General features: G+C 35.6%; 1 protein-coding gene across 3 annotated transcripts in view; it reads right to left on the minus strand.

The window, feature by feature from the left end:
* SLIT3 (slit guidance ligand 3) overlaps positions 1-27093 on the minus strand; it is a 772326-nt gene that overhangs the window by 699262 nt on the left and 45971 nt on the right. For all 3 annotated transcript variants that reach the window (XM_031949421.1, XM_031949420.1, XM_031949422.1), the window contains exons 2-3: positions 18971-19042; positions 11780-11851 (exon numbers count right to left, since the gene is read on the minus strand). In XM_031949421.1, coding sequence (XP_031805281.1) covers positions 11780-11851; positions 18971-19042 — 144 coding nt within the window. The remainder of the gene's footprint in view (positions 1-11779; positions 11852-18970; positions 19043-27093) is intronic.

The raw sequence follows: 27093 nt of genomic DNA on the forward strand, positions 1-27093 counted from the left end.
AATAAATCACCTCTGTGCACATGGATTGCATAGAGAAAACAATACAAATAATGGGTTGTGTACATACAACGCATATCTGGACTATTTAGTCCCTGATGTCCTCTAAAAGACAAAATATACTCTAAAGAAACTGCTTTAGGGATAAGAAGGAGGTGGATACAGGGAGGAGGGACTCACAACAACTGGGGTGGTGGTGGAAAAAACCTGGCACACTCTTCTTTGCTTTGGTATTATAAAGCACTTAGTGATCTTTCCAGTTAGAACCTTAATTATGGAAAATCTCATTTGTATTACATGATTTATTTAAAGCCCTCTCCTTCCAAGGGTATAAAATCCAGGTTTTGAAGCACCTCTCAAAACAATTTATTCTTCTCCACTGACTAACTACTTTGGCCCACAATCTTGAATTTAGAATACATTATGCCAAAGCAAAACACTTTAATAACTTAATCAAACATTTAAAATCCAGCTCATAGTCATGTAACATACAGAAGCAGCTCTCTAGCCAAAGGTCAATTACCAATTCCCTTCTAAATCTCCAAATCTCAGCAAAGACACACATACACACACACACACACACACACACACACACACACAGAGAGAGAGAGAGAGAGAGAGAGAGAGAGAGAGAGAGAGAGAGAGAGAGAGAGAGAGAGAGACAGAGAGAGAGAGAGAGAGACAGAGATACACAAACACATATGCATGTTGGGAATTGAAAGTTGGCCCACACATTTTCAGCCTCAGAGCAAAAATTCCCTCCCCCCCAACTCAAGTGAATTTGTTTTTTCAGCTTTCTTTTCCCTCCCATGCAAACCAAAAATTTGATTTAGGGGCCACTGAAGACACCAAATGAAGGTAAAATTCTGGTCTTTAAAGTGATCAGGTAAAGGAATCTAGCTCGTATGTCTTAGCAGAAGGCCTACATATCCTTCTTCATTTGTATACAACATTAAATAGTTTATATTTCTATAGTACTTTAGGGTTTAACAATCACCTTCCTTAAAACAGCCCTGTGGTTAATAACTCAAGTGTTATTATTCCCAATATTCCTCATTATAAAGAAACTGAAAGTAAATGAATTGTCCATTGTCACATAACTAATATATGTTCAAGTCAGGACTCTGGCTTAGGTATTCTGACCCAGACGATGACGACATCATCTAGTTTTCAAATCTCATTTTACAGATGAAAAAACTTGGATCTTAAAGTTGTACAAATATTAAATAACAGTCCGAATTCAAACCCAGACCTTTTGATATCAAATGTAAGAATCTTTCCATTACATTGCATTTATGCCATCTATTGTCTAGTTATGTGACATAATCTTGTCTTTTGGCATACTTTAAATTTTAAAGTACTTTCAAATACATGATCATTCATAAAACTCCAGAAAAAAAGGTAAGACCTCCAATTGAATTTTACAGATGACAACAATGAGGGCAAGAGGCTAACTGAAATGACAATTTCGTGATAGAGATAGAAATATAACTCAGCTAGCCCATTATTTTTTTCCATTTCATTTTGGTACACTTACTTTTTACCAGACAAATACTGTTTTAACTGGATATACTTGTATCCATTTCTTCAGCTATTTCCTTTTCACTCACCTTTCCAATAGGCTCAGTCAGATTATTCCTGTTTGCTCTTAACTAAAACAATTAAGCCATGGAGCAGCAAAATCCTGTCTCATCACCCAAAGACTATTTCTCCTCTCTCCTTCTTCATTACCCATCCCCATCAGCGGAATGATGCTTAACCCTTTCCATATGAGAAATGAGCAGAGAGAAATTCCAGGACAGATTCTCAGTCACAACCTTTAGCCTCATTTTCCCACAGTTCTATACTATCATAAAGTTGTTTTTTTGAGAGACAGCTCTCAAAGTTGCAGTGGGTAGACTGCAAGACTTAGTGTCAAGAAGACATAAATGTAAATTTTGCTTCAGACATTTACTAGCTGATTCCAACACAGGCAAGTTAGGTAAGCTCTTTTAGACTCTTTCTTCATCAGTAAAAGGGGGATTAATAATATACCCACCCCATTGGATTATTGTGAGAACCAATAAGTTACATATGTAAAGCACTTCATAAATCCTAAAGTATTAAGATTACTAGTGAGGACAGATAATGTGCAAAGAACTTATAAATCATGAGACCAGGTGGCAGCTCCTCATTCTGTCACATTCTAGGTTTTGGTCAGATTGCTGAATCTTTCCATTCCTCAATTTCTTCATCTATAAAATGAGAATACCATGTGTACTATCTATCTGACAGTTACTATACAGAAGGTACCTTATAGGGTGATATCTAAATATGGTTTGTTTTTATTAATTTCACCTTAAATATAAAATATATTAAAAATCATAAGCCCTAGCAATACAAAGCTCTAATCATCAACACAGTTTGGTACTGGGCAAAAAATAGTGAAGTTGATCAGTGGAACAGATTATGTATGTATACAAATTACAGAAGTAAATGAGCACAGTAACCTAGTGTTTGATAAATCTAAAGATTTCAGCAACAGGGGCAACTCACTACTTGACAAAAACTGTCAAGTTAAGTCAAAGAAACTAGGATAATATCTCTTACTGTACACCAAGATAAGCTCAAAATGGGTGTGTGATTTAGGCCTGATGAGTGATACTATAAGCAAATTAGGGGAATATGGAAGAAATTATTTCTCAGCTCTCTAAATAGGATAAAAGTTCATGACTAAACAAAAAAAATAGTAAAGTTCAAAGGAAGTAAAATAAATAAGTTTAATTATGAAACATTTAAAATTTGTTGCACAGTTGCCTCAATGAAAGTAAAATTAGAAGAAATGCAGGCACTGGAAAACATCTTTGCTGTAAGTTTCTCTGAAAAGGACTCATTTCTAAAATATACACAGAATTGAGTCAAATTTACAAAAATAAGAGCCATTCCCAATTGAAATGGTCAAAGGATATTAATAGACAGTTTTGAGAAGACAAAATCAAAGCTACCGATAGCTACATGAAAAAAAAATGCTTTAAATTAGGACCTCTTAAACTTTTAGCACTCTCAACCCCTTTTCACCTCAAGAAATTTTTATACAACTCCAGGTACATAGGTATATTAGTTGGGTATATAAACTAAACATTTATTGATAATAAATCATAATTCTGTAATCCGACATTCAATTATGTGACCCCATATGAGAATGCAACGCATTCTCATATGGGGTCACATAATTGAATGTCGGATTATTAGTGATTTAGAGCAAAGTTTCCCACAGTTTCAGAAACTTTGCTCTAAATCACTAATAATTACAAAAATTAAAATTAAACAATTCAGAAGTATTGCCTCATACCCATCTAAGATGATTTAAAAAAAAGGAAAATACTATGGGCTAGAGAATATGTAGGAAAATAGATACACTAATGCACTGTTGGTGGAGCTGTGAACTAGACCTCTCTGGAAAGCCAATTGGAACTATGTCTAAAAAGCTAAACTGTGCATACTTTTTGATACAGCAATTTCACAATAATTCTACTTTATATGCCAAGAGACCAGAGAAAGAAGAAAAAGACCAATATGTAAAAATATTTATAGCAGCTCTTTTTTTGTGATGGAAAAGGATTAAAAACTGAGGGGATGTCCATCAATTGGAGAATGATTAAATATATTACAGCATATAAATGTAAAGGAATGCTATTATGATTTAAGAAATGTTGCAGGGGATAGTTTCAGAAAAACCTGGAAAGAAATAACTGAATTGATACAAAATGAAATGAGCATTGCCAGGAGAACAATTTATACAGTAACAACTCTGTAATCAATTCTGAAAGCAACTCTAATCAAAACAATGACCAACCACAATTTCAAGGATTCAGGATGAACCATGCTATCTATCTACCTCCAGTTAGAGAACTGATGAACTCAGAATGCATATTGAAATATATTTTTCTTTCTTTTCTTTTGCTTTTAAGGAACATTAATGTAGAAATTTGTTTTACATGACTATATATTAATAATGGGTTTTGTTTATTCTTGCCTTCTCAATGGGTGAAGGAAGAAGAAAGGAAGAAAAAATATAGAACTTAAAATATAACAAAATTGAATTTGGAACTGGAAAAAATTCCTTAGGAAAAGTAAATGAAATATCATCCCCCCAAACCCTATTCATAATATACTGTCAAATTATGTAGAATAATAAGTTAAGAGTTATTTGTAGTTCCTTGCCTTTTGACATTGAAAAAAATCACAGGCTCTTTTCCTTTTGTTTTATTCTCAAGAGAAAAGGGTGTCTTTTCTATAATTATCATTTAAAAACTTGAAGTTTATTAAATCTTCTCTAACCTCTTCTTTTGGTTTATAGCAAATAAGTCAACAAACATTTATTAAGTACCTACTATGTACCAGGCACTATGCTAAGCATTAGGGACAAAAGGAAAGATCATTTCTTATCAAGGAGCTTACAGTCTAATGGAGGAGACAACATGGGAACAGTTATACACAAATAAGATATACATGATGTAAACTGATGATAATCTCAGAGAAAAGGCACTAGCTTTAATAAAATGAATTAAGAAAGGCTTCTTGAAGCTTCTTGGGATGTTAGTTGAGATTTAAAGGAATCCAAAGTAGCCAAGAGGATGGAAATAAGAAGGGGTGGGGGGAATCCAGGTATGGGGGACAACTCTAATGTAAACATTAATCTGGAATTGGTGATCTTGACTCTGGCTAGAATCTTTGTAAGACTTGTAAAACTCTTTGCTTTTGACTATCTTTAAATGCTTTTCCAGCTGATCAAAAAGAACTTGTACTTGGTATTATGACTGTACATATTTAAAAATAAAAAAGCAACATTTTCCAGGTATAAACTGTGGAGGGCTTTTTAAATTTATTTTTGAGAGAGTTTTTTTTTTTTTTTTAAAAAAAAAAGAATAACAACATAAAGTAACTGAAAATCTGTCAACAATGGTGTTTCAGACACTGACAGCTGACGCCCACATAAGACTCTGGGGTGTTTTTCATGAAGTTAAAGTAATTTGAGGAAAGACACAAGAGGCTATAAAGTTCACAGAGAAAATCTCATGTTTGATAAAAAGTTAATAATCATGGCAATGTTTTGATATTGATGCAATGAAGGGGAGAAACAATGCATTCATTCAACAGTTTGGTTGTGTACCCTCTGAATGAGCTTTTGTAATACCTAACACAATACCTGTTATTTTGAATAGAAGAAACAAGCAACAGTTCCAGAATAATAATTTTTTAAAAACCTTTTACATTAAAAAAGTTATCTGATAAGCATATACATATATCTCACAATATTAATTTTATATCACAGCATTAATCATATATGTATATATACATCCACATACATATATGTAAAATTCATATACTGCTTTAAAATTTAAAAATGTAAATACTGAACATATGAAATGTCCCAAAAGCCTTAGTATCATTTTAAGCTATTAGAACATAGCTATTAATGGCTATTAAAATAGCTTAAAACTGCACCAAGACTTTTAGGACACCCTTATTATCTTATTTTATCTGTTATTTCTTCTAACAGCAAGTAAGCATTCATCTCAGCCATCACATCCTGTATTGCAATTCTGTAATGATGACTGACATTCACTCATTGCATGAAGCCTTTCATAAACTGCTCAGGGCTATACCTTACCCAGTTCCTTCCTATCTTATTATCCTAAGGGAAACAACCTAGAATTGATACAACCTCTTTGGAAAAGAATAGCTAAAGATTGTGTTACTCGCTTGTATTCTTCCTCTCTTCCTCCTCTTCTCTTTTTTTTTTTTTTGTTAACATGGAAAATGAGACTAGTTTGTCATCATTCCTATATTATTTTAATCATCAGAAACAATCAAATTATTTGGATTAAACCATATTCATCTCTGATATGCAATATAAGGAAGTAAAAATCCACCACTGGTTCACTTGGGATATTCTACAAGAATGCAGAGACAAAGATAAGATGAGCAAGGCCATCTTTAGCAACTAAACTTAATGCAAGTGGGCAGCCACATAAACACTAGCTAATGTTTTTTGTGTCATAGATTTCTTGGTTAGTTAGTGTAGACTCCTCAGAATAATGTTTTGAAATATATAAAATAAAATCCAAAGAAAAATAATTATGTTGAAATAGTTGCCTCTCACAGGCTAACTGAAAGCTATCCATAAACTCTAGGGTTAGAACCTCTGTTCTAGATCTCTTCAAACTATGTAAAAATGATAAAAAGGCATGGATGTTCATTGGTAATGAACCAATTATCCAGGTAATCCTGGATCTTGTTATACATATGACTGCCTCACTTCCTTTTTTTTTGATGATATACCATTTCAATGATCTCCCTTACACAGCTTATCCTGTAAAACTTCTTGTTGGTAATATATATATCCTTTGGCTAACAAACATAATAGACCATGATAAAGGACCATGATATCCCATAGCTTGTAGCCACACAGTACTACCATAAGATTATTCAGAAGATGAGTCTGTATTTCACAGAAAATTATGGATCATTAAAAGCACAATTTCTCTAAAGAAATATAACACATTCTCCTCCCTCTCTTTAGTTTTAGATCCAGTTCACTTTCTATTTTTAGTGTACATCTAAGATGTGTATACTGATTAACCAGCTCAATGGGCTAACTGAAAGGTGAGAGGTTAAGATCTATATTAGGTTCAGTGTGGCCTGAACCAGATTCAAATGAAAATGGGAAATATTCAGTAAAAGAAATAAAAATACATTAAAACATAGATAACATTATTTTTTTTAGTTTTAATAATGTTACATTTTCAAATTAAATCCATTTGTAACCCACAGGGATTCTTCTAAACAGATTAATAGATTCCCATTTCTATTTGAGTTTGATGTCACTGATGCAGTGACCTCTCTAGGCTTACTATTTATTGAGAATATATAGTAACAAAGCATATGCTTTGGTAGAGCAAAATGTTATCCTAAAAGTCTACATCAAATAAGGTGTCCTTTCATGCCAGTGTCAAAATAATATATGTCTCAGAAAAATGCAATGAGTTGCATCAAGTTCCCTTTGATTTTTAATATTAAGCAAGAAACACAAAATGGAGCTGAATATTCACCAAGGATATTTGTCATCATCATTGGAGGTCTTCAAACAACAACTAGATGATCAAATGTCAGCAGTGTTGTAATGAGGATCCTTTTTTGGGGGCTAGGTCAGACTAGATGTCTGCTTAAGTTCTTTCCAACTTGGAAATCATGTGATTATATGATGTTTAGCATAGCGTCTAAATGGAAGAGAGATTTCTTAAAGATGGTAAACTTTCCAGATACTCTTGCTTGAGGATGATGTGCCAATCACACCAAACCTTAGAATAATGCAGGACTTTCTAAATTAGATACATAATCACTTGAAAGCATTTGTTTTAAATATGCTTTCTGCTGCATCTTTGGCTCATGATGAGCAACATCAATGACAATCTACTTTCTAAAATTTATAAAATCAATATTGGGGAGGTTCTACATGAACATGGAGAATATCCATAAGGAAAATATGATTGGAGAAGCAAGTTTTTGCAAGTGCATTTTGACAGCGGACTTCAACACAATAGAGGAGCAAAGTATATTAATACAAAAACATCTACTGTGTTTACGACTTCAAAAAAAAACATTTATTTAACTTAATTGAGCAAACTATATCCTGAAAGGTTGGCCTCTAAAATGAATTATATATGTATCTCGTGAAATTAATATAACATATCTTGATCAAAGAAATAAAAGTATCTTTGTTTTATGACCCTCACCTTTTTCATATCAAGTAGCATTTAAAACAGAAAGAAAAATATACAGCAAGGATTTTGTCATTGCCTAAAATGTCTTGGGTGGCTTCTAAATGATTCCCTAGAGATTGAGAAGTCCTCTATACATTCCTATTTTCATGCAATTTTGTGTGGATTGCCTCAAGTCCCAGCATGGCCTTGATTGATAATAGCCATGATTACTAAAGAGAACAGCCTAAAACAAATTGGGAAAACAAATTGATAAAGAACACATACAGCCAAACTATGGCATCCTGCTAGATAGCTAGTCAACTGAGTTAGTGTATCTGTAAATTCATCTAGGAGAAGTACTACAAATACATAATGAAGTGAAACTAGAATTGAATAGCAAAAGCAGCATTTGGGATTGTAGTTTGGGAAACTGGCTGGTGTTTTTAATGACCCAATCTGCTCCCCAACATATTCTTTTTTAGCACCAGTGTTTTCCTGAAGTGATGGTGTAGAGTTGTGAATCTTAAAACACCATAATTTCTGAAGAATTCTAATTGTGGAAGTCTATAAGGGCAATAGAAAGACACAGGAAGGCAAAAATAGACTGTAGCACACAAGAAGTATTATAAGGGATATCATTCAGGAAATGCATGGTTTGTAACAAGAGGATTTCTTTGGAGGAAAGGGGAAGAAAGAGGAGTTCAGTGGTTTGTGAAGTGTATGGAGGGGAAAAAAGATGATTTTCAAATGCAAACAAGAAAAAACTGATAGAAGGGACTCAAACTAGCAGAGCTATTTTGTTACTACATTGATCAATTTAGTATCTAATTGAGTTGTAAAAGAGAACTATGTAAAAGAAACTAAGTTTCTTAATGGATACTGTCTTGTTCTTTTTTGTATATTAAAATGTTTCTTTTTGTTGATGATTAAGTTCACATTAAAGTTTTTTTAAAGATGATAATATAATCACATGTATATAACAAAGCACAATAGATCCATGGTCTGAATGTTGCACTAGTATCCATGGAATAGTAACAAAACAAAACAAAAAAAAACCCTGGAGAAGGGCTTCTAGTAGACTGGGCAGATCCTGCTGTGGGAGATTTATGGTTCAATAAAAAGAATCACATGGAATGAGAATACATGAGCAGGTGGTGAGCTTCATTGATGGAGATGATACCCATATTGATGATATTACAGATCCACTGAAATGAACAGAATTAAGATATCAAATAGAAGTTATATGTATGTATGTGTATGTATATAAGTTTCATGCTTGCCTAGCTACAGTGCCTACGAACTGATCTCTGTCAGGTTACTGTCATAGACTATCATTTCTACAAAGTTCCTCAGCTCGTTAGCCTAAGTTCTTTTGATATTCTCCAGTCCTCAGCCCTGTATATTATATGATCATATTAGCCCAAGAGAGAGAAATAAACATGCTCCAACACATTTTGTCTTTGTACCCTGAAAGTAAAGTATATGAATGCTTATTTGCAAAGTTTTATTTAGACAAATTCCATATATTTTCAACCAATGTCAAATTAATAATTTATGATTCTATTTATACTTCTATTCCCAAGGCTATTTAGAGTAAGAGATTATAACTTGATTGTGGCCCTTTGAAAATAACTATTTGTTTTTAGTGATTCACATGAATAACCTAGGCTCAGCAAACATGTTCATGTACTCCTAAATCAAAACAGAAGATTTCACTTAACTATTTTGCCTTGAGAACAAAATCTAAAAAGAAGCACGAGTCATCAATTTTCAAATAGTTTAACTCTTTGCTGAATATTAACTACTATTCAATCTTTAGCTATTACCCTGTCAAGAAATAAGTAAATAAATTATATTCTTTTCAATCAAGTCATTGAAACCCATGTACTATGATTTAAGTGGCAAGAACCTCTATGAAAACTTTTAATAGGATAATTAGTGGGAACCATTTTTACAAAAAAAAATTGTGAGATTACTTTTATCTAGTGTGAAGGTCTTAGATCATTTATGAGAGTCCCCAAAAAGTAATATGAACATCATAATTCTTCATGCAAGGTCCTGTAGTGTCTTATAGAACAACTCCAGAGGAAGAATAAATACAAGCCTATATTATTCATAGAATATAAGGCACCACAAACTAGTCACCTTTCCATTTTGACTGAATCACCTTTTCAAAAGTTTAATTTGACCAAAGAAATAAATTATAGCAAGATATGTCACTATTGAAGACATCTCTTCAGACTGCATTTAAAATATTGTGTCTGCCATGATGTTGAAGGAAGTAGTATAAATAAATATGTACCAATATCAGTAAAAACTCATCTGGGTATTCACCACCCAGAAAACCAAAAGATAATATCCATATATAGTAAATAGATATGTTACTCATGAAAAACTGAAAATGCCCACCTAACTGCTGGGATAACTCAACCATAGTTACCAGGCATATAGTTAAAATTATTTAACAAGTAAGTATATGGCATATTTCTGGGGCTCCAATTCAGTAACTGACAAAGGCAAAGCTGGTGACCTATTTTTAAACCACAGGCAAAGTTATTCTCTTGTGGAAACATGTGAGCTTGCTGACATTGGTGACTGTGTCTGATACTAGCAGATGAATGTACACCAACTACATCTGCTCTTCATCATTCCCTTTATACAAAAAGGGGGCACAGGGGTCCCTGAAAAATAGTAACTATCTCTTAGCAAGAAGGTAATAAATTAAGTGCATAAATCATGCAAAAATGAGATATACATGGTCAATTCAGGAATTTATTTTGTGTGATTATGCATATTTGTTATAGAGGTTTTGTTTAACTTTTTTCTGGTCCAGTTCTGGGGGAAAGGAAGAAAATATAATTTTTTACTAATTGAAAGAAAGTTAAACTTTAAATAAAGGAAGGGAGGAGAGAATGGGAAAGAAAGAAAAAGAAGGAAAAAGGTAAGGAAAGATGAAAGAAAGAAAAGGAGAAAGGGAAGAAGAAGGTAAGGAAAGAAGAAAGAAAGAGGGAGAAAGAGAAGAAGGAGGTAAGGAAGAAGAAAGAAAAAGGGAGAAAAGGAGGAAGGAAGGGAGGAAGGAAGAAGGGAGGGAAGGAACAAAGGAGGGAAGGATGAAGGGAGGTAGAGAGGGAGGAAGGAAAATGAAAAAAAAAAAGAATGCTAAAGTACAGAAATGGGGTTTTTGTTACCAAAATTAGGAATGACAGTGAGTATCTGATAGTGATTCTTGTTTTCATGGAAGGAAGTTCTAAAAGCTTCTCTTTCACCCAAAAGGAGATGATCTAATATGAGGCAAATATTCAATAGCTTTACTATTGAGCCAGGTTGAAAGCTCCAAAAGACACAATCAGAATTATAGCTTCAGAACCATTAGAAGGGACATTAGAGGCCAACTAATTCAACTTCTTCATTCTACAGAGAAGAAAACTGAGGCCCGATAAGTTGAAATGATTTGCCTATAGTTACACATTTAGTAAGTAGCAAGTGTCAAAGCTGGGACCCAAACCAGGATCTTCTTAGTTCATTCCCAAGGCTCTCTTTCAATCCTGCATGCCTCCCTCACTCATATGCAAAAGGCCATTTTTAGGAAGGGACACACACACACACTCACACACACACACACACTCTCTCTCTCTCTCTCTCTCTCTCTCTCTCTCTCTCTCTCTCTCTCTCTCTCTCCTCCCCTACTCTTTTTCTTTATCTCTGTCTCCAACTTTGTCTCTATCTCTTTGTGCCTCTTGTCTCTCTCTCTTGCCTTGTCTGTTTCTGTCTCTTTGCCCCTGTGTGTCTCTGTTTTTCTCTGTTTCTCTCTGTGTCTCTGTGTCTCTGTTTTTCTGTCTCCTTGTGTGTGTGCCTCTTTCTAAGAAAAAAATAAACAATTAAATTTGATTACAACAGCAGTATCTCTTTAAAATACATCCAGGAGTTCTAAATACAAGAGTAAATATTTCTCTTAAAAGTCAGTATTTCATATCTGTAAAATATCAATTAGACTGAGCCAGAATCTACTTTTCAGAAAAGGATGACCAGGTACTTACAAGCGTTCCAATTGCTTCAGATCTTGGAAGGCCCCTCGTTCTATCACACTGACCTGGTTTTCTTCAAGATGCCTAGAGTCACAGAAATAACAACAGTCAGGATAGGGTTGGTTTCTGCCTATTACTTGCTCCACACCCATGTTTGTGGAAGGGTCAGTGGCCATGCCTAAAGGTCCCAGGTATATTCTTTCTTGTTCAATCTTGAAAAAGTTTTGGGTTGGTTTTATTTTTTGGGGGTAGGGGGAAGGGAAGTTAATCACTTCCCTACCAGCTCAGCACCACGGTAACCGGGGGTTTAACCGCCCGCACACTTCTACCTGACAGATTGGTTTCCATGCATCTATTTTAAGAATGTTCCCAGCAAATGTCCCCCCAAGCACTGCAGGGTGTTGCAAAGAAAAGAAAGAGGGAAAGCTGCTCCTTTTAAAAGCCACAAAAATAATCAGCATCTCTCTACCTGGCACTCCTTTCCTCTAAGGAGTTTAAAACACTTCACATAAACTATGCTCACTCTAGACCTTAGGAACATTCTTATTGAGGTAAAGTATTTACTGAGTACTGACCAAGCTGAAGGAGTCACCCAGATTCCAGGATCCTCTGTCTTCTAATGCCCAATACCCTATGGATACAATTCCATTGTGAAGTGGTAAAAGAGCAAGCAAGTTGTTAATTTTTAAATGGACAATCTGATCCTTGAAGAGAAAAGCTAGATCTTTTCAACTCCATTTATGTGTTCTATCTATAGCCCAGCTTCTTAAACTGTGGTTCTAATACCATGTGGGATCTTGTAACCGAATGAAGAGATTGTCAAATTAAGATTTATTATCAATAAATTATTGACTTGTACACTTATTTTATATACCTATATACCCAGGGTAAGGTAAAAATTTCTCAGGCAAAAAGGGGTTGCAGTGGAAAGTTTAAGAAACTCTGACCTATAGTACTCTGAAATGACCAAAACAGACAACCCAATTCTCCCCCAAAATAATTTAAGGGAAATCTAAACTCTTTTGTTGTATGAGTTTGATTTTGTTAGGGTCATTTTAATCTTCCTGAGGGATTAAACCCTTCTATTATTTCAACTTCAATGTACAAGAAAACATTTGTTTTACCAACTTAATAAAAAAAAAAAAGAAACATGGTGGCAGCTTAAAATGGATTAAATGACCACGGGAAAGGGAACTATGAATGAGGCTGCTACATATTCTTCTGCATGTGACTGTTCCAGGGCCAGGTCAAAATGCTTGGCTTTCATGGGGTCTGCATAGGATTTAGCAGAAAGCCTTTAGCTTCTGGTGAGCTGCAACTCAAGGATTCTTTTCTTTTCTTTTTCCTTCCTTCCTTTATTCCTTCCTTCCTCCTTCCCTCCTTCCTTTCTTCCTCTTTTCTTTCCTTCATTCCTTCCTTCCTTCCTTGATTCCTTCCTTCCTGTCTCTTTTTTCCCAGAAAGGAGAAGCTGAGACAGGCTGTGAACTTCTCTAGTGAAGGCAATGGAAAGAATATCTGCTAGAGGAAATATAAGGAAAACTAGGAAAGTCAAATTATCATTCTTCCAAGAAATCAAAGACAAATAAGTGTGGCCACAACATATATAGCACTGGATATGAAAGGAAGGGAGGAATAAATGCTAAAAAAAAAAAAAAAAAAAAGACAAACACATACTGAATGTAATCATAGAATTTTATAGCTAGAGCAGACTAGTTAATAAAAACCCTTTATTTGAAAAAAGAATAATCTGAGGCCCAGAGAGAGAAAGTCATTTTTCTAAGGTCACACAGCTTATTCATAGCAAAGTCAGGTGTCCTGTCACCAGTGTCTTTTCTCTTCCCCCCCACCCCCGCCACTCTCCCCTGCAAGGAATAATGCACACAGGTGCACACGCGCACACACACACACACACGAGCATCCATGTCAGAAAAGTAAACATTAAGTGAAATTTCTTTGTTGCCAAAAAAAAAAATCTCATAGATGTAGAAGTCAGAAGACCTTATAATACTTGATTCACTGCTTTTACTCATAACAATATAGTGAGGTAGGCAGTATATGTATTTTGATCTCCACGTAATAGATGAGGAAAGGGAATTTTTTGAGAGATTACATGACTTGTCCACCAATCACACTGCTGATATATGCAGGAATTGGGTCTCAGGTAAAAATTAACACTGAAAATTCAGAAATCTTTTGGAACGTTAAGGGATTCAAATTAATTCATCCTGTTATGGAAAGCACAATTTAATTGAACTTGTAAGTTTGTTAGTTTGTGATTCCCCACCCCTAAATCAATAAAATAAGTCATAATATTTGGTGGTGGTATTGTCTAACTTTTTCACAAGGGCCAGATTGACAATAGCTGAGCACTTATGTCACATTCAAGCTAATTTTCTGGAGGGGCCTCTCCCAAATCTTCCATGGAGCACTCCCCCTGCCCAACTTATTTTTGTGCCAACCACTAGAATACCCTTGACTCTCTTTCACAAGAAGGAGAAAACCGCAACATTATGTAATTGAAGAGAAATGAACCAGATGTGTGACCTTGGAGAAATCACCAAACTCAGAAATCTGAGCATCAGTTCCCTTACCTATAAAGTGACAGAACTGAATTAGATGATGCCTCAATTCCCTTCACTTTTAAAATTCTGTCATACACAATTCAAGGTCACTTCTAACTCTAACACTGCATTTTAAGGTCCCATTCCACTCTACCATTCTACATTTTATGTAATAAGTCCCTTCTAGTTCTTAACATGTTCTGATTTCATAATATCACATCTAGAAGTCTTTGCTAAAATATCCATGTTATTTTCCAGGTTCTACTTGGAAGGTCATCAGTCTGAACCTAAGTAGCAAATACATTTGGAGGCAAAAGGTTCAGAAAAGCATACAAGGAACCAGAAGGCACTGGACACCAGGACAATTAGTTTGTCATGCCCTGAGTCTGCTCCAAATTAGGACAACACAGACTTTGCTCATTTTCTGCTTTTTTAGCATTGTTGTTTTTTAGTTTTAACACTGAATTAGACTCGGAAATTGTCCACATGTGATGATGGCCAGGGAGGATTTTAACTCTTTTATTGACCCCATTTGGGATAAAGCTGGTTCCCACATTTTCAACATAGCAGAATCCTTGCGACATATTATTCAGAAAGGGAGGCTAATTGATACCACCAGAAGAATTTTTCTCCTGCTCCCTTCCCTTCCTCCAAACTCTCAAGAAAATGAGCCCTTATTGGGTAATCTATAAGTCTTCCCCATGAATAGATTTCATTTTGCAGAAAATTATAATGGGAATGAGGTTGAAGTTCCCCAAACCATTCCATCTGATCTTGCCCCTTCACCTGCACAACATTAACAATCCTATGTGGCAAATGGGGTGGTAAGTTAAAATTATTCAAGAGTATTGATTTTTTTTGGCTTCACTGCAAACTATAAATAAGAAGCAGATATGGGGAATGTGCTGGGGTGTGATGAAAGCTTTTCAAAGAGAATAGTTGTCTAGGTTACTCAAGCTAGAAAGATACATTGAGGAAAAATATGGCTGAAATGTCTGAGTATTTTACTAGTATATGTTAGAAAGTATTTCAGTCACCTTATGTAGTAGTCTTTCAGTGTAAAAGCGGGGCATTTGAATTAGATTGTCTTAGAGTAGATAAAGCAGATAATAAAACACAGCATATTCACACAATCTATGAGCAGGCAGGGACATTTTTGGCACGGCTTATCAAACAGGAAGAATGTCCCAATTAACTCAGGAGATAAAGTGCTGAAAAAGGAATGCTATAGACCATCCAGAGGATATTAATACAATCTTTTGCAATTATATTAAACTTTCTATTTGCTAAAAACAGATATGAAAATTGGAATTTTTATTAGGTTTTCAAATGCAGTAGGAAAAAAAAAGCAAAGCTCTGTGCTTTGTGTGTATATACGCAGACACGTGCATGCACACACACGCGTGCACATGCACACACATGTGTGCACACACAAAAGTATTCATGCCAGAAAAGGAAACATTAAGTGAAATTTCTTTGTTGCCAAAAAAAACTCATAGGTGTAGAAGTCAGAAGACCTTCCTGTGTTCCCCTCAGCCCATTTTTATATTAAAAAATAATCTATCCTACTGAAAGAAAATTCAGTTCATTAGCTGACCAAATACCTGGGATGAGAAAATTGTTATTCTTATTTCTTTTCATTAATTCATTTAAAATAATACTGTTACAATTCACTCTAGTTCCAAAATTTAGTTCAAATTTCCATCCTGATCAATTGGTAATGCAAACTATTTTACAGTTTATTTACAATAGAAAAAAAAAAGTTTAGAGGTCATAAGATTCTTCAAAAATCTTACCTCGTATGATTCTAGAATTAGGAAAGGCTTTTTTTAAAAAAAACACCTTGTTAGCTTGAAGTTTGTAGAATCCTAAAGTGTTAGAGCTCGCCTCAAATGGAATAAGCGTTTTTGAGGAGGAGACATTGAAAATCTTGGAGGGCTTAAGGAATTCCACAAGAGTATATATGACCATCTGTTGAGATGCTGGAAGACAGGATTCATGTTCTGAGGAGTGTCTCAGTGATCTCTGGGTTTTCTTTCAACTCTACAATTCTATCATTCTGGAAGAATCATGAGGAACCATTTACGTCAATTCCCTCTTTTAAAATGGACAAGGACATACACAGAAAGTCATAATGCTAAAATCAGTTACCACAGGCAGTTATATGGTTGCTGTGAATAGCTTGTTTGTACATAGCTATTAGAGTGTGAGTTTCTCATGCTGCTCAGGTGGAATTTCCAAATGGAAACTGCTTATAACAGGCCATAGTGAAGAAAGAGTTGGTTTTAGAGTTAAGAAAATCTGGGCTCACTACACACCTCTCAGCTTGGTTAAGATGACAGGAAACGATAATGATGAATGTTGAAGGGAATGTGGGAAAATTGGGACACTAATACATTGTTGGTGGAGTTGGGAATGGATCTGACCATTCTGGAGGGCAATTTGGAACTATGCTCAAAGAGTAATCAAACTGTGCATATCTATGTTTCAGCAGTGTCTTTGATGGGTTTATATCCCAAAGAAATCTTAAAGAAGGGAAAGGGACCCACATGTGCAAAAATGTTTGTGGCACAGCTTTTTGTAGTGGCAAGAAACTAGAAACTGAATGGATACCTATCAGTTGGAGAATGGCTGAATATATGAATGTTATGGAATATTATTGTTCTGTAAGAAACAATCAGCAGATGATTTCAGAGAATCCTGGAGAGACTTACATGAACTGATGCTAAGTGAAATGAGCAGAACCAGGAGATCATTGTACATGACAACAAGATTATATGATGATCTATTCTGATGGACATGACTCTTTCTAACAATGAGATGATTCAGATCAGTTCCAATGATCTTGTGATGAAGTGAGCCATCTACACCCAGAGAGAGGACTGTGGGAACTGAGTGTGGTTCACAACATAGCATTTTCACTCTTTTTGTTGTTGTTTGTTTGCATTTTATTTTCTTTCTCATTTTTTTCTGGTTTGAATTGATTTTTCTTGTGTGGCGTGATAATTGTATAAACATGTATGCATATATTAGATTTAACATATAATTCTATCATGTTTAACAAATATCAGACTACTTGCCATCTAGGAGGGCATGGGAGAAAGGGAGGAAAATTAGAACACAAGGTTTTACAAGGGTTAAAGCTGAAGAATTATCCATGCATATGTTTTGAAAAATAAAAAGCTTTAATAAAGAAAAAAATCTGGGTTCAAGTTCTTTGATTGTATATTTGTGGGAAAGACACTTAACCTTACTGCTTTAAACTGAGTAATTTTTTTCAGTTGTGTTTGACTTCTCATGAGCCCATTTGGGGAAAATATAATATAGTGACTTGCCATTTCCTTCTCCAGCTCATTTTATGAGGAAACTGAGGCAAACAGGTTTAAGTGACTTGCTCACGGTCATACAGTTAGTAAGTGGTTTTGAAATCAGGGAAATGAGTCTTCATGACTCTGGTCCTGGCACTCTATCCGCTGTCTCACCTAGCTGCTCTAAGTTAAACTCAAAGATGGAGGCTGGGTTCCTGCACTCTGTCAATGGGGACGTTTCTACAATTAGAGTTCCCTACTTTGATGACATTGGGGGAAGGGTTTAAGCATTTATTAAGTGCTTACTTTATGGCAAGCACTGTCTTAAGAACTTTACAAATGTTATATCCTTTGATCCTCTCTCAAACTCTGGAAGGTAGGTGCTATTGTGATTTCCAATTTACAACTGAAAAAACTGAGGCAGACAGAAAAAATTTAGAATTGTCCTGGGTCATACAGCTCATAAGTGTCTTCCTGACTTAATCTTAGCATACTATCCACCATACCTTTTTACCTTCCTCTAAAATATCCATGTTCATCCCTTCCATGGGAGAAAGGAGGGGAGGAAACAAACATTTATTAAGCAACTGCTATACATTAGGCACTAGGAAACGTACTTTACAAATATTATATCATTTGATTAATAGAAGTCTTTTGCTTCTATCACCTCTGTGCTTAGCAATATTTGAGAGGCTTAATTTTTGTATTTCTGGGACTTTAGAAAAATAGCTTAGGAAGTCTCCAAGAACCATTCCTGAAACTCTCTAGGGCTTGGACTTTTCAATCAGTGTCTGCTGGTTTTTAGAGAGGGGAAAAAATCTTTCACTTCTTATCAACCAACCATAGTTGTTAACTGCTTTTTTTTTTTTTAAGCAAGAGCTATGGGTATTCACTAGGTGCTTTGTGGAGACCCCTGAGGGAAAAGAAAGGTAACAGTTATTGTAACCCATTCTCTTTTTAATGCAGAGACTGGGCAAGAAATAATAGTACATGTAGGAGGGAAGCTGTATGGCTAGGCAGCCTGAAGTTATTGCTAACAGCATGACAGCAGGAGATGGTGATCTGCTTGCTCATACAGCCTCCTCTTTTCTTTAAAACTAGGATACTCTTTCCCCACTGGTTTGACTGAATTCTGTACCACTGGCCCATAGGAGATGGTATATTTAATCCAGGCCACCGAGTGAGGATAAGGAACAACATCCCACAATGCTGTTAGAAATCTGTGCCTCTTTCAGCTCATATGATATATATCCTGTGTGGTGAGTTTGAGACTTGGGTGGTAGGGGATCATGTGTGCTCATTGTCCCCATCAGATGGTCAGCCATGTTACTTACAAAACTCGGAGATTCTTGAGCCCTGCAAAGTCTGTCTTGGTGATTCTGGTGATATTATTTCTGTCCAGGTCACTACAATTTAAAAAAAAAAAAAGGTAAGTTTTTTTCAAGCCATACTAGTATTCACATTACTATAGCACTGTAGAATATAACAAGTAACTTCTCTCAAACATGTTGTAAGGTTATGCAGGTGCAAGATTTCTAATTGTTTATTTTTTAGACTGGACCCATCATCTCACTGGCACAGTCACAAAGAATTCCCCTCTATTAACACAAATAACTTTCTGCTATTTATAATTTCAGAGTTTCCCGTGGCAAAGGTTAAGTGACTTAGAGTCCCATTTTTATGTCCAAAGCTGGACTTGAACTCAGGCCTTCCTGACTCTGAATATGACTTTCTATCCACAATTCCAGGTTACCTCTTGGCCCAAGTATTACTATCCCCATTTTACAGATAAGAAAACTGTAGCTGTACAGGATTAAATGATTTACAATTCTCCCTTCCACATCACAATTTTCTCTGTTGCAATTTCAGTATATCACAGGTCAGCATAAGAAATTAAATGGGAATTATTGGAGAATTTTGCAGAAACCACAGACAACATGTGAAGACAGCAGATATATGGAAAAAGTTCCAGAGAAGAAGTCTGAATACTTTTCTTCTTTTATGAGGTGTTTATAGTACCTTATTGTAAAATTTGAATTAAGCTTTTGGTCATAGGGTAACTTATGCAGTATAATACATACATGCAAATATGCACACATACACACACACACACACACACACACACACACACACATATATATATATATATATATATATATATATATATGTATATAATACATTTCTGAGATGTCTAAAGTTTCTAAATTTTTTCCATGACATCCACTGGACATCGTGTCTTCTGACTTGTTCTAATCCACTTTCCATGATATGATACTATTTCCTACTATAAAAAGATTTTCAATCTAGGTAAGCATAAAATCTTTGGTTCTGCAAGAATTCCAAAAAAAAAAAAAAAAAAAACACTATGTATCAGGCTACAAATGACGTTGTGAAGCTAGAAATGCTAAGATGTGACCACAGACTGAATATGTGGGATACATATGAGTGAGGAGTCAAGAATGAAATCAAGATTGGACTCCTGAGAGACTGCAAAGATGTTAGTGCCCTCATCCTATTTATCAAGAAACAACTCTCAATTATCTAAAGATAATTGATCCCAGGCATCCCTAAGTATCCAGCCCATTTTGATGTGAAATCTTGTTTAAAGAATAATCTATGTAACTACCAATAGCTTTGATTTCTTCTTCCAAAAACTGCCTAGTTTATATCCTTTGATAAATTATCAATTGGGGAATGGCTCATATGTTTTATAAATCTGGCTCACTTTCCTATATAGTTGAGAAATAGGATCTTCATTAGAGATATTTACTGTAAAAAAAAAAAATTCCCCCAGTTTTCTGCTTTCTATTTTGGCTGCACTGATTTTGTTTGTGCAAAACTTTTCAAATTTAATTTAACCAAAATTATCCATTTACCTTACATGATCTTCTCTATATTCTTTGCCTTCCTAATAAATTGGGGAGAGGCCAGAAGGAAGAAGAGAATTTGGAGCTCAAAATGAAATATGAATTTTTAAAAACATTCATTCACTCCTCTGCTAGACTCAGATCTATCTTCTAAACAAACTCTATTAGCTTCAGTTGTTCAACATTAATTCCTTCCCAGACTTCCCTTTTTTTCAAATAAAAAAAAATAAACTTCAACCAAAAAAAAAATCTATACACAAAATTGTTTCTTATGTAGTTCTGCACTAGGTATCCAGAGATCCAGGTCCCAGTCTTATAACAGTCAGAAACAAAGGGTATGACTTGGTATAGAATAATTCACTTCTCTGACTTTAGTTTCTTCATCTTCAAAACGAAGGCCTTGGATTTGATAGCCTCCAAGATCTCTTCTGAGTGTCAGCCATTCACCCCATACTCCTATGATTGACATACAACCAAATAGACCAAGAGAAAAGGCTTCTGAAAGGATAATCCTAGAGATATCATCTGGGAAAAGCAGTTAAAAAAAAAAGATTACTGGATTTAGAAGCAGAGCAGCTGGATTCAAATCTTATTTCAAACACTAGATTTGTAATTCTAGTAAAGTCAATTAAACTCGCTAGTCTTTAATCAGCTCTGCTCTGCTTAGCTTCAATTTCATGGAATAACACATCCCCATGCCAGGTACCCTTTGGTGTCCCTTCCCTCTTTTGCATATAGTCTCCCCACATTAGACTCTAAGTTCCTCGAGGGTACAGACTTTTTTTCTTGTCTGTATCCCCAGTGCTTAGCATGGTACCTAGCACATAGTAGGTACTCAATAAATGTTTATCGAATAGAATTTATTGAATAGAACTGAAGAGTGTGTGGACTTTAAGGTGTCTCCCAGATATAATCCATGATTCTAAAATCCTATTACTGAAGGGATAGTCCTAGGGTTACATCCTAATCATAGTCAAATGCCCCCATCCTAGTATATTCTAGGTCCCTAAGAAGCTGATCTAAGCAAGAGAGAAAGGGATTCCCAATAGGTGGGGGAGGACAACACCGGAGCCACAAAAGAAGAGAATTAATCCTATCCAATTCCCCTTCATAGTCATTGAGTTGCTTTTCTATCATCCCACTCTAGCTGAGAGGCTGCCAGGAAAGAGAGGTGTATATTTTTATGGCTGATAAATATAGTGACAGACAGAAAGAGCTTTCCCTCTTCCTCTCCCTCACAGCATTTCTATGACACCAATCACCATGGCACCTAGGCATTCAAGACACAGGATTAGACACTGCATATTGGAATGTTGAGCGTGCTCATTCTCCCCCACTCAATGTCTCATTGGGGGTAGGGAAGCTTGTTCTGTGACCCTGCCTGACAGATATCTTGAACATGGAATCTTAGGATCCGGAAGGCTCTTAGGAAACTTAATTTAACCCCTTCATTTTACCTGGTAAGATGAAAAGAATGGTCAACTTGGGGTCAGAGGAAGTTCAGAACACACCTTTAGATACATCATTAGATTATAAACTCAAAGAAGTCACTTATTGTTAATGAGCCTTAGCTAGCTCATCTGTAAAAAAGGGCTAAAACTATTTTAGTATTTATATCAATTATTTTAAGAATCAAATGAGGAGGCAGCTAGGTGGCACAGTGGTTAGATCGATGATCCTGGAGTCAGGAGGACCTCATTTCAAATCTGAACTCACACATTTACTAACTGTGGAATCCTGGACAAATCATTTAACTCCAATTGCCTCCAAAAGCAAAATAATAATAATAATAATAATAATAAAACAAATGAGGTAATAGATGTCAAGCATTTTTAAAAAAATAAATGTGATTTTTTCTTGGTACATGAAGCTCAGAGAGCCAAACAGTATAGCAGATCCTAAGGGAGATTTCAGGCCTCCCAGACATTCAAGAGGCAGTTCTGGCTCCGTTTCATTAGGAACAGTCTCAATAAGATACAGTGACCATTTCTATGAATTTATACAGCTATCAGCCTTTCAAGTTCCAAAAAAAAAAATGCAGTATGCCAGGAAAAATGCCTTCCAAATCTTCTTGTACAGCATTGTAGTTTGCTCTCATATGGGAAAAATATTTGTAGCTATGGTAGAAGAGAGGTGGAGGCTGCTAAGAAGATTATTTGGTCTTCATGTGCTGTCTAGAGGGTGTGGTGTTGGTTCCTCCCTGCCGTCTGGTGGCCTTTTAAATTCAATTTACTGAACATTTATTGAGCCTCTACAATATGTCCCACATGATTAATACCATTCTAAAATGTACAATGTAAAAAGATCCCATTTCTTTAAACCAGACTGATAATCCAGTTAGAGAGACAAGACATGTTCAATAATGATGCAGGATTGTAGATTATTGTATCTGACACTACCACTTGTGTGACCTTGACCAAATTAACTTACTCTTTCTGGCCTTAGATCCTCATCTGCAAAATGAGAGGGTTGGAGGACAGTTATCCCTTCCCCATCACTACTTACCCCATCATGGTATCAATACATCATAAGTTGGCATAAGAAATTAAGTGGGGATTTTGAAGGTGTTTCACAGAAGCTTCAGATGAAACAAAGTTTAGAAACTCAGAAATACATAAAATATTTATATAGTATTGCATACTACCAATCTAAATTTTATAATAAGGTACTGAAAACACCCCATAAAAGAAAAAAGAAAACAACAAACTTCTTCTCTGATATGAAAGTAGGGCCAAAACATCTTATGTGGGACTTTCCAGATTGCAGGGATGCTATGTCCCCAAGCCCCAGGAGGTGGATGGATGTATATGTCCTTTCTTTCAGTTCTCTCTGTCTATGATCCTAAGGAAATAAGTGGCAAAAATGATAAATGCTACCAAGTTCAGAAAGGGGAGAGGTCAGTATGGGATGCATCCATTTCATCATTTATTTTCCTCAGATCATAGAAAGAGCTGAAAAAGAGGAAGTGTACAGTTATCGCTTTCACCTCATGGGATTTGGAGACATGGCATCCCTGCAATCTGGAAAGTCCACATAAGATGTTTTGGCCCTATCTTCATATCAGAGAAGAAGTATGTCTTTTTCTTTTACTGGGTGTTTTCAGTACCTTATTGTAAAATTTAGGTTGATAGTACATAATACTATACAAATATTTTATGCATTTCTGAGTTTTAAACTTTATTTCATCTGAAGCTTCTGTGAAACGCCTTCAAAATTCTTACTTAATTTCTTATGCCAACTTATGATATATTGATACCATGATGGGGGCAGTAGTGATGGGGAAGGGGTATCTGTCCTCCAATCCTCTTATTTTACAGATGAGGTATCTAAGACCAGGAAGAGTAAGTTAATTTGGCTAAGGTCACACAGGTGGTAGTGTCAGATATAATAATCTACAATCCTGCATCATTACTGAACATGTCTTGCCTCTCTAACTGGATTGTCAGTTCCTGGTTTAAAGAAATGGGATCTTTTTACATTGTACATTTTAGAGTGGTATTAATCATGTGGGACATACTGTAGAGGCTCAATAAATGTTCAGTAAATTGAATTTAAAAGGCCACCAGACGGCAGGGAGGAGCCAACACCACACTCTCTAGACAGCACATGAAGACCAAAGAATTCCCTTAGCAGCCTCCACCTCTCTCCCACCATAGCTACTAATATTTCTCCTATGCAAGAGCAAACTATAGTGCTGTGCAAGAAGATTTGGAAGGCATTCTCTGCATTTGGTTCTAGTTGGTATGGTTAACAGAGCTAGTCAAGCACTAGCTCTAGACCATGAGCAGGTCTATATGGCATGGGTGGCACTGAGTCTCTGAGTACATGGAAGAAACAAAAAGGAAACTTCACAACCCTGTCTGCCTCCCCTTTTTTCAAGCCACCCAAAAGAACATACACGCCTTGCCTTCTCCCATTCTTTAATTTGCCTGAAACAATGGAAGTCCCTAGTCCCATTTACACAGAACTCAATGGTATTTCCTCTCTGGGACCCACCCACTGTCTTCAAGACCAGCAGTTCCATCACTGTGACTGTGATTGTGGGAATTAAGATATAAATGTGCCAAGGATGAAGTTGATCTTTTATGGCGAGATAGGATTTCAGAGACTCACTGTCTACATCCTAAAAACTATTTTTTAAAACTCTTCTCTCAAAAGGCCCACAGCTAAATCCTACATCAACCTATCTGCCGTCAAAGTTACACTAACTACTTCCAGACAGCCCACAGCTACTTTGTCACAATTCAGGCTGGCATTGTGGGACTACAGGAAGGTGCTTCAAGGCTCCTATGTTCTACCAGTGTCTTGACCCACAACAGTATATGAGATGAGGATATCCCAATTTTTTCCAAAGTGGAAATTATAGAACATTGCTGGAGAAAGCAGATCAATAGTCTCCTACTTTTATATCTTAAATGGCTAAAGCAGAATAATAATAGTTCATATTCGTATAGAATTTTCCAACTTATAAAGCCTTTTCTTCAAGTAAGCCTTATGAGGTGAATAGCTTTTATTTTCTTTTTATAACATTTAAATAGAATAAAATATTTTAAATGTTTGAATATTGTAAGGGATTTAAATACTTTGAAATATAAATATTATCATCTCTTTTTTTACGAAATAAAAAAGTGGTAGGTTTCAATTCACTTCTCTGAAAAATCATGAAGAAGCAGATCCAAGATTTGAACAGAGTTCCCATAATTACAGTTCGAGAGTAGGAATAGGGCACTGAGTTCTTTTAGTTCAATTCCCTCATTTTACATTATGAGAACTTTAAAGTCAAAAGAAGTTAAGTAATTTTTTTTTCAGTTGCACAGATAAGTTAAATAAAATGTGAATCTTTAGTCAGTCAATAAGCATACATTAGGTGCTTGTTATGTCCTGGCACTACTAAACTCTGGGAATATAATTTTTTTATAATAGCCTTTTATTTTCAAATACACGCAAAGATAGTTTTCAACATTTACCTTTTCAAAATCTTGTGTTTCAAATTTTTCCCTTTCTTCCCCTCACCCCTTCCCCTAGACAGCAAGTAATCCAATATATATTAAATACATGCAATTCTTTTATATGTACTTCCACATTTATCATGATGCACAAGAAAAAATCAGATCAAAAAGGAAAAAAAATGAGAAAGGAAAAAAAAACATGCAAACAGCAACAAAAAAGATAAAAATACTATGTTGTGATCCATACTCCTCTCTCTGGGTGCAGATGGCTCTCTAGCACAAATCTATTGGAATTCAGCTCATTGCTGAAAAGAGCCACATCCATCAGAGTTGATCATTGTATAACCTTATTATTGATGTGTACAATGTTCTCTTGGTTATATTCACTTCACTTAGCATCAGTTCATGTAAATCTTTCCAGGCCTCTTTAAAATCATCCTGTTGATTGTTTCTTATAAAAAAATAATATCCCATTATATTCATATACTATAACTTATTCAGTCATTCCCCAACTGATGGGCATCCACTCAGTTTCCAGTTCCTGGCCACTACAAAAAAAGGCTGCCACAAACATTTTTGCACAAATGGGTCCTTTTCCCTTTTTTATGATCTCTTTGGGATTCAGACCTAGTAGAGACACTGCTGGATCAAAGGGTGTGCACAGTTTGATAGCCCTTTGGGGATAGTTCCAAATCGCTCCCCAGAGTGGTTGGATCAGTTCACAACTCCACCAACAATGCATTATGGGAATACAAATTTTAAAAAGACAAATATATAATCCCTGCTCTCAAGGAGCTTACTTTAATGTAAGGGAAAATGTGCAAATTTTAAAAAGGGATGTAGAGTGTAAGTGGAATGCAACTCTCAAGGGAAGGCATTACCAGGAAGGATGCCTAGGAAAATCCTCCTGCAGAAAGGTGTGGATTTGAGCTAAATCTTGAGAAAAGTCAGGCTAGCCCAGAGACAGAGCTAAGGAAAAAGGAAGAACTTTCTAGGCATTGGGAATAGTCAGTGAAAAAGAACAGTAATCATGGAGAAGCAAGCTGACCAGAATAATTAAATTGCAGAGTACTCAGAGAGTATGAGAAGACTGGAAAAATAAGAAGATATCAAGTTATGAAGGGCTTTAAATGTCAGGAAGAGTATGTTTTAGTTGATTCTGGAGGTAAAAGGGAGCCATTGGGGTTTACTGGACTGGGGAGAAAATTGGCAGACCTGAGCTTTAAGAAGATCACTTTAGCAACTGAGTGGAAGAAGAGATTGACTAGATTGAAGAGGAGAAAGACTAGAGGCAGGAAATTCAGCCACACAGCCATGGTAGTCTAGGAGAGAGGTAATTAGGACTTATGCAAAGGTGGAATAGGGAGAAAGGAACCAATATGGGAGATTTTATAAAGATAATATTGCAATACTTAACAACATGATAATCATGTCATGACTATATGGAGTGAGTGCAAGAGGTGGAAGATGACATTAAGATGGTAAGTCTGGGTTAGTGGGGATTCCCACAATAGTAATGGGAAATATTAATGCATCACTGGTGGAGTTGGCAGCCTTCTAGAGAGTCATTTGGAACTATATTTAAAGGGCTGTATAATTGTGCAAACTCTTTGACCCAGCAATACCACTAGGTTTGTACCA

Source organism: Sarcophilus harrisii, chromosome 2 (assembly GCF_902635505.1).
Source record: "Sarcophilus harrisii chromosome 2, mSarHar1.11, whole genome shotgun sequence".
NCBI classification, from domain to species: Eukaryota; Metazoa; Chordata; class Mammalia; order Dasyuromorphia; family Dasyuridae; genus Sarcophilus; species Sarcophilus harrisii.